Consider the following 8740-nt stretch of genomic DNA (forward strand, 5'->3'; position numbering starts at 1 on the left):
TAAGCGTTTGCATGTCCTAGATATTTGTTTGAGGAGCACCGAGGGCTGGGAGGGTTTCATATGTAAAGGATGGGGGTGTTATGCCTGTGCTTTGGCTGCTTTGGGTGGGGTGGGCAGGATGTCAGAAGGTCAGCTGTTTGCAGTCAGGAGGGACAGATCTAACCACTCCCACTGGACACACAGATCTGCCTTATTTGGTCTGTGTGGAATGGCCTGCAGCCCCACTCAGCTATGTACACACACTTTACCCAGTAGCCCTATGTGCTCACCCTGTTAGCGGTGTTGGGCAATCTTCATTACTTACTTGAGCTTACCACATACCCATTTGCCACAGATGGCTGTCTGTCATCACACAGGATCAGTAACATAAACTCAAATTTACAGAAGCTGGTTACACCCAACACACTGTATTGCCAACAGAATTTATTTGGACAAATAATATACAAATGTATGTATATTTTTATTTCATGAGCAGATAACAAACTAATGTTGCTAGATAAATAAGACAGATTTCTAGGAAAGAACATCTAGTATAAAAGTATATCAAGTATAAAAGGAAGCTGGATCAGCTTCAGCTTACAGCTAAAAATAACTACTAAAACCAGTGGCATACATGACCTTTTACTCTCAAAGTTAACCATAATTTGCAGAAGAAAAAGAAAAAATACCAAAAATTGACTAAAAAATGCATTTTTAATGCACCAGCATGTAAAAAAATCAGAAACTGCGCTTCACTATTTTCCTTTCCATCCTTCTCTCACAGTATTGCACAGACAGTGCTTTGGTCATTACTTGGTCATTACACAACACGGTGATTAGTTTCTGATTGCAGGATAAATGGATTACATACATTTATGAGATGTATCCAGCCTCATTAATCCGACCATATTCATCCCCAGGAGAGTAAAAATCGCTTCATCTGCAGGCCATTGAAGGATTCAGCTGCCAAGAAATCAACAGTATTGTCCGGAACAATGAAATTAATGACCCTGATCTCATCACACAAATGGGAGATTGACAGTAACATCAGGACAGAGTTGGAGGGTGGGCGATGGTGGTGGCATGTGCGTCTGGTTTGTTATGGTTTTGCGGTGCAGAAGTTAAGTTCTGTTGATGCAGAGAGGAAGCAGGGGTGGAGGATGGGTTGGTTGGAGGTGTAGAACCTGTAGGTGTCTGCATTCTGGTCTGTTTTGCTTGTGTCTTAATCTGTGGTAGAAGTTCAGTTTCAGCTGCTGTGGGAGAATCAAGGTGATTGAATTTAGAGTTCAGCAGCTTTGGACTTGGACACTGTGTTTCTCGTCTATCTGTAGAGGCAGCCTCTGGTTTATGTTGACCAGTCGAAGCCTCTGAGGGTGTGTGCTCTCCGTCCTGTGGGGATAAGTGGCTTGCCTCCACTAGATGTTGCTCTGCTGGTTTGTTCTTATCCTGTCCTCTTCCACTGCTCATTGCTGTTTGTCTCTCATCTTGTCTGCCGAGCTCCTTCAGTGCGTTCTCCTCATTGATGGCGCGTTTTCTTGTTTTGTCTGTCAGTGATTCTGTTGTGTTTGTTTTAGGTGGTTTCTGGACTGTTTCTGGTTTTCCTTCAGTGGCTTCTGTGTCTCTCGGAGTTTTGTCTGTGAGCGCCCTCTGCTTGCAAGTTGAAGCCATTGCTTTCACCCAGGGATGCAGGAGGGTCTGCTCTGCTGTCAGCCTCACGGTGGGGTCCGGCTGAAGGAGAGCTCGGATGAGGCCTCTTGCTTCTGCACACGAGTGCACACAGAGAAAAAACACGCTGTAAATATGTGTGTATACACATATTTGCTTTTACACTTTTACACGAGTACTTTTACTTTTACTTGTACACTTATACTTAACTCACCCTCTGATATGGGGTCCCAGTAGGGGGATGGAAAATTAAGCTGTGCCTGCTTTATTAGCTGGAACAGCTCTACCTGGTCACGATTACGACTGCGAAATGGGGGGAAGCCACACACCAGGATATAGAGAATCACACCCAGAGCCCAAACATCCACTGCTACACCATAACCTGACAGTCAAAAAACAAGTACAACTTTTCAGAATAACAAAACGCAACCCAAATTCAGGCAGAGGAGTCACATAAAGTCCTCACCTGTCTCACAGAGGATCTCTGGGGCTACATATGTGGGTGTGCCACATATGGTGAAGACTGGCTCAGTTACAACCATGGCAAGACCAAAGTCTCCCAGCTTCAGCCTGCAGATGCCAGCAGCGACTTGCTCTATCTGAGAAAGGGAGTAGGTGAAATAAAACACAGACGGAGTGAGCCATGGAGGCAAAGTTGGGTTTGAATTTTTTGAGTCTTTGAGGTCATCAAAATATTTATCCCGTTGACATTTTTGTGCATCTTGGAGTTTAAAAAATAATTGCACTTTCTTACTCTACAGACATTATATATAATACTTGTATGATGATCTGACAGCACACTTGTGTTGATGTGGCTGTTTTGGTTTATGAAGTCAGAGAGTGTGTCAAACTCGAGTGTTGGTGGGAGAAAAATTTGAAGAATAGCTGCTATAATCTAAAGTCATTTTGTGGCGGTTCTCCTTCTAACCTCAGTTTGTGTAGCGTACTACAAAGTTCAGTTCTAGGCTCAGTCTTATCTGCTAGACTTAAGATTACTAGACACATAAAGGATCTCAACTACCATCTGCTTTTAGCAGTGTTTTTTTTTTTTAAATCTATATTTATCTCTGTTTATTCATTATTATTAAACTGTATCTATTTGCTTTGGGGTTTTGTTTTTTTAATTTTTGTATTCTAACCACAAATCTAGAAAGGTATTAGTTTAACAAATGTTACTTAACATGATGGGCATGCGACAAAACTATGACCGACCTGTTTTGATTTCATAAAAAATATACTTTGTACTTTTATTTGATGTTATGTTTTGCTGTGTGCATGCATGTGTTTTGTTGCAGAAGTATCCTTTCATTTGAGTTATTTTCATTTTGTTTTAGCACGCATGTATTGTGTCACACACTTGCCAACTCATCTATGCACTGCTTTAAACCACTAATATTGACTTATGTTAGGTTTTATGGTGTGGGTGTCTCATTGGTGTAATTATTGTCCCACACGCCATCAGACTGTTTAACTCCTCTCTGGAGGGGAGAGGGAGGGGAAACAGGAGGACAAAGGAGGGAACAACTAAGCTGTAGTGCCTCTTCACCTCACTGTGCAATACCTTTTGTGCAATACTTTTGTAAATAGTCAACGGTGCAATAGACTCAATACTTGAAATGTGCAATTCACTTGTATTTTTATTTTTATTCCTATTTATTCTATTTATCCCCTTCGTATATTTTATTTATATTGTCTCTGTATTTATATATATGTGTGTGTGTATAACTCTGTAACTTCTGTCGGTGCTGTGCTTTTTTGGAAATCGAATTTCCCAGAGGAACCCACCCGAGGGATTAATAAAGTTCTATCTTATCTTATCTTATCTTATCTTATCTTATTGATGTTACACAATATGTATGTTGTGAAACATAAATAACATGAGAAGGCAGACTTCTGCTAACTAAGTTAACAAAGTGTTTTTGCCAGGGGCCCAATTGTGTTAATGTTTGTTGTCACCCTCCTTAAGGACCCCTTTTAAGCCAGGGAAAACCCTGAATAGTATTATGTTAAAATGAAAAAAAGAAGCTTGATTACCATTTTTTACACACAAGACCTTGAGAACCCAACAATCATTCTCACTACCCTGAAACCCACCAGGAGGTTCTCTGGCTTGAGGTCTCTGTGGACGATGCTCTTGCAGTGGATATAATTCAGAGCTTCACTCACATCTGACACCATCAGTCCTGCCTCTGCCTCTGAAAACTTTCCCCGGTCACTGATGGCCTCAAACAGATCCCCTCCACTCACCAGCTCCATCACCAGATAGGAGTGAGTGTTTGTGTGGTGGTGAGCGAACAGCCGCACTATGCGAGGGTGACGCAGACTCCCCAGGAGACTCAGCTCATTCTGCATCATGTGCTCTCGACCAATCAGTTTGGTCCGCTCTACTATTTTGATGGCGAGGGTTTGACCATTGTCACGACGGCGGCACTTTCGCACCACCGCAAAGTTCCCGTCTCCAACCACACGTCCAAATTCGTAGCATTGCTCAATGTCTGTCAGGGTGACGTCTCTGCCATCGGTGGGGGGGTCAGAGGTTTCTTTATTCTGTGATTCTTTAAGAGCTTCACCAATGTCTGGAGCTGCACTTTGAATATGGCTCTTCTCCTCATCTCTGCTGATTGGTCGAGGAGATGATGGGTTGTTATAGATATCCGGCTTTATTGCCTCCTGCTCTTTTTGCCTCTTTGACACAGGAGGAAGTGGGACCCTCGCTGATAGCACACTGATCGGTTGTGGACTCTGATGTTTAAGTCTTCTCACTAAGCAGTTTTCACAAAGTGCAGGAGATGGTATGTCTGCATTTCTTGGAACCTCTTCATGTTTAAAAGGATCAATCAGAGAAGGCTGATGCACTCTGACTCCTCCCCTCACATTTAGCCTCTGCAGGTGGTTGGGAAGGTGAACAGATTTTCTGCATGAATTCTTTTTATGAAACTTCTGTGTGTCAGAATTATATTTGTCTGCCTCATGTGTGTCTGTATGTTGAGATGTGTGAGTATTAGTATAAGGCTTGGCATGTGTATTTGTGTCTTGGCATGTCTCTTGGTTAGTCCCACTGCTGTCGGTCCCTTCGCTGTACCCACTGTCAGCCTTGGCTGCTTTATCTGGCGGTGGCCTTAGTCTCTTCTCCCAGGCCCGCTGCGCACTTGATCGGTAATGTGAATGTTCTGGAAATAATTCCTCCAAAGCTTCCTGCACACTGCTCAACTCAGGACGAGCCTTACCAAGAGCCAGGAAGGCGACCTCCCCTCGGAAAAAATCACACACACCCTTAACCTGTGATAGACAGAGACAGTGGTGAAAAAAACACACTCACAGACATCAGATCTGCAGCAAAAATTCTATCAATTTCATAAGGCTGCTAAAATATTTATATTTAATATAAAATCATGTTTTTCTTTTTGATCTTTTCCACCTCTTTTAATTTCATGTACTGTGATTATGTGGCTGTAGCAACCTATATTAAAATGCTCTGGCTAATTATAAAAGCAAAGTTAATAGATTTTGTGCAATGATTTATTTGTCTGAGAAATATACTATCAATGTGCATTATTTTGCTCAACATTGTACAGAGCAAACTGTGACGGATGCTTTTCAGATTAAACCTGTGAAAAATGTGCAACTTATTGTGAAAAGAAAACATTGAATATCTTTTATTCTTAGCTAAGTTTATATTGGTTCATTTGTCAGTCAGTTGTGGAGTACAGCAAAGCCTAACACGGTCTTGAAGACCTGGAACCCCTAGTCCCAGTCTTTGTCACTTTTACATACACACCATACTGCTTTATGTCCAAATATGTTTTCTCTGTGTCCAAATCAGACCATTCAAAACATTTTTGAACACAAAAGAAAAAAACAACAACTGTGCACCTTGCACAAATGGGGTTTTATAGTTGCACATTTTCCCCCTCAGTCTGAAAGTCTGAAATATGTGCCAAATATAAATAATATTCATATGAGATGATTTGCAAATCTCAGAGCCTTATACAGTATTTTATTAACAGATCTTTTTTTAATTTGATAGCAGCAACACGTCTCAAAAGTTGGAAAACTAAGTGGTACTAAAAAGAAACAGCCAGAGGAATAATTTAGAACTTTAGGTTAATTGTGATCAGGTCAGTAACATGGCTCAACCATCTATAACAAAAAATATTAACAAATTACAGAAGAATTTCAGAACAATGTAAAAACACATCATTATCAAATAGTAAAAATTAACCTAAAAATATAAAAACTTTGAATATCCAAACATCTACAGTGCATAACATCGTCAAAAAATTCAGAGAGAAATTCTGGAAAAATCTCTGTGTGCAAGAGGCAGGGCAAAAAAAAATCTGTGTTGGATGTCTTTGATCTTAAAAAATGGTACATTTTCTGAGTTAAAACATTTTATATATTTTCAATGCTCTACTGTAAATAAATGTTCAGTTTATAAAATATGCAAGTCGTTCCATTCTGTTTTTATTTAAATTTTACACAGTTTCCCAGCTTTTTCAGAATTGAGGTTGGAGTAAATGACCACAAATCTCTACATTGAACTGTATACTGAATGTGTGGGGTGCAGGAGGTTAATAGGGGCGCCTTCTGCACATTTTTGCCTGCTCCTTTTTCAAGATAATCTGGTCATGGTTGGGCCTCACCTCTCGTGCATGAGTTGTGTAAAGACGTGTGACTCTAGCTCTGTGCCAGCGAGGAAATCCCAGTGCCTCTGAGATATCCAACAGCAGTTGCTCAAAGGACACCACACCCCTGCGGTTCAACAATACTGTTACCTTGCAAGCCCAGAGACAAAAATCACTGTTAGGTTAGGAAATTCATCCCATCTAAATTATATTCTTAGAAATTGAAAACATCAAATCATCACTTTTAGAAGGGATTTATAAATCATCAATATTGTCTTTAAAGTGGTTAATAAATCAGGTTGATTCTAAGCTATTAATAAGAATCACTTTTAGAGTGTCCCTTCTTTTCTTCTACTAACACTTCCTTTATCTTATTGGGTCTTCTCTTCATTAGATAAACATCTCCAGTGGACTGTATGAGCACTTCTGATGAAGAGTTGCCATGAATCAAGCCATCATTGTGTTGCATTATTATCAAATAGAAAGCATTAAAGTCACCACAGGGGATTTTTTGATATCGTTTTAATCCAAAAATGGTTGTAATAACATGTCTCATAAATAGTCTGTGAGGCACTAGTAAGATTGTGCCTTATTTTAAAGAGCTACCAAAAACAGTCAACATTTAGCTCACCTTCCGTAGTGTGCTTTGGCTACATGGGCGGACAATGGTGACCAGATGAGGCCGCTCAGCGCTCTCCTCTGCATGCCGGGTGTGGAATAGGGGGAGGAGAGGAGGAGGTGGAGGAAGAAAGTGGGACCTGCGAGCATGTTCTGCAGGATGAGGGTGAATGGGCCAGGGCTGGGGGACCCCAACTGGACGTTTCGACATGGGTACAGAAGGACCTGAAGCAAAGGGAGGGGTAGAGGAACAAACACGGAAACCAAGTTGGATTTATGAATGTGTGCTATAACACTGACTGAAGTTGACATGGCTGGTAGATCTCTTGTAGACTTGTATACAATAGAAACTCATAAGTAACACAACACCCGCTCCTCATCCTGTGAGCCTGTGTGAGTGTGAAAGCAAATCCGGCTGATCAGATTTGAGTGTTTTCCATCCTACAGAGTCCAAAGGCCATTTGAGATTCCTCAAGCACCTTGCCCCGTCGGCTGAATTATTTAGGCTTCCTTAAGTCATGAAAAGCCGTTACAGATATACACACGCCCACACCAACAAAAGCTTGTGTGACCTATTTAGGGCTCAGCAAAATCTGCATGATTAATGAATCATTAGAGACCCACACAGCATCTTTGACATTTCACTTTCTGGCAATGCGGTGAGACAGAGAGATGCTATCCATTCAGTCAGCAGAGCTGTGGGTTTTATGTTTTGTTTCCACACAAAGAACAACGGACAAAGACACAAGACTTTACCTTCAGCATGAGCAGCCCCCCCCCCCCCCCCCCCCCCTCCCCCAAATGTGAGCAAACACACACACACACTCAAAAAGCTTTTCAGAGTGGACACAGAAAAACATTCATGTCCCATAAAGAGCCAGCTGTGACCAGTCAAAGAAGACTGAATCAGCCTTTTTTCTGTGTGTGTGTGTGTGTGTGTGTGTGTGTGTGTGTGTGTGTGTGTGTGTGTGTGTGTGTGTGTTTTGAGCTTAGGCCATATATATTGTGAGGTTAACTATTTTTCATGCCCTTTGCGGGCTAGCCTTTTTCAAAAGAGCCATTTTAGCATGACGTTATAACACAGGTGTTACTAATCTCATTAATTAAGCCCCAAATATATGAGGATATGAATATCAGAGACCATTAATATCAATTAACATAAAAACGTTTTCTAAAGCTTACCTCGTTTCAGAATGGTTTCTATGAAAAAAAGGGTCTTTAAGATTTTAGTTAAATAATATTTGTATTTTTTTAGTAGCTAAAAGTGAATGTTTCCCACCTACTTTTGTAGTTCAAAGTTTTGGCTGAGACACTCAGTTTTAAATTATTTTAGCTGCACGTAAACTCGATTCAGCCCGACCAAAGACTCACCTGGCAATCTTAATTTAGCGTTACGCCCCCCTTCGCATCCATACCGTGCTTTCTGTGAGGGAGTCATGTCTTTCGAAACAATAACATTTAACAAAAAACAAAACAAAAAATACAGCGAATTAAATTAAAACACAAATGATAAAAAATATATTCAAAAACCAGCGACTCTTATTTCCTGCTCGGCTTTATTCCTCCATGAGCTACTGCTGTCATACCGCCTCTTAGCTTTCACGTAAAGTAACGGGATGCTCTGAGAGAGGGCCCTGTAGCTACTGTGGTTGCTATGGATACAGGTCAAGTTGAACGGATGGAGAGGGGAAAACACCGGAAGCTCAGCGAGTTTGACGTCAAAATAAAATACTTTGAATCAGTGAGCATTGTGTTGCATCTAGATGTGTGTGTCTCCCGAACTTGATACTTTTAAAAAAATCCACACATATTTATCACGGCAATTAATTACTCTACTGACATATTAAACAAAC

At 40.9% G+C, this 8740-nt stretch overlaps 1 protein-coding gene across 3 annotated transcripts; it reads right to left on the bottom strand.

Moving 5' to 3' along the window:
* Positions 1-453: 453 nt before the first annotated feature.
* Positions 454-8484, bottom strand: dclk3 (doublecortin-like kinase 3). 3 transcript variants are annotated; one of them, XM_085396891.1, is made up of 7 exons: positions 8259-8484; positions 6901-7112; positions 6288-6396; positions 3739-4923; positions 2111-2243; positions 1859-2026; positions 454-1739 (listed from the first exon to the last, which is right to left on the bottom strand). In XM_085396891.1, exons 2-7 carry the CDS (start codon positions 7035-7037, stop codon positions 1027-1029), a joined length of 2445 nt encoding a protein of 814 aa, XP_085253017.1. In that variant the 5' UTR covers positions 7038-7112; positions 8259-8484; the 3' UTR covers positions 454-1026. The 3 variants fall into 3 exon arrangements, with proteins under 3 accessions (XP_085253017.1, XP_085253016.1, XP_085253015.1); XM_085396890.1 differs by having other exon boundaries at positions 3811-4923; positions 6288-6419; XM_085396889.1 differs by having other exon boundaries at positions 6288-6419.
* Positions 8485-8740: the final 256 nt, after the last annotated feature.

Source organism: Rhamphochromis longiceps, linkage group LG22, assembly GCF_057381845.1.
Source record: "Rhamphochromis longiceps isolate RC_006_pf linkage group LG22, R_longiceps_female_GT1.1, whole genome shotgun sequence".
Taxonomy (NCBI): domain Eukaryota; kingdom Metazoa; phylum Chordata; class Actinopteri; order Cichliformes; family Cichlidae; genus Rhamphochromis; species Rhamphochromis longiceps.

What these genes read in the sequence shown, in the direction of transcription:
- dclk3 (XM_085396889.1), bottom strand. Translation starts at nt 8,325, where the DNA reads ATGACTCCCTCACAGAAAGCACGGTATGGATGCGAAGGGGGGCGTAAC. An exon ending in ACACAACTCATGCACGAGAG is followed by an intron (nt 4,924 to 6,287) that starts GTGAGGCCCAAC and finishes TGTCTATCACAG; the next exon opens with GTTAAGGGTGTGTGTGATTT. An exon ending in CTGGGACCCCATATCAGAGG is followed by an intron (nt 1,740 to 1,858) that starts GTGAGTTAAGTA and finishes ACTCGTGTGCAG; the next exon opens with AAGCAAGAGGCCTCATCCGA.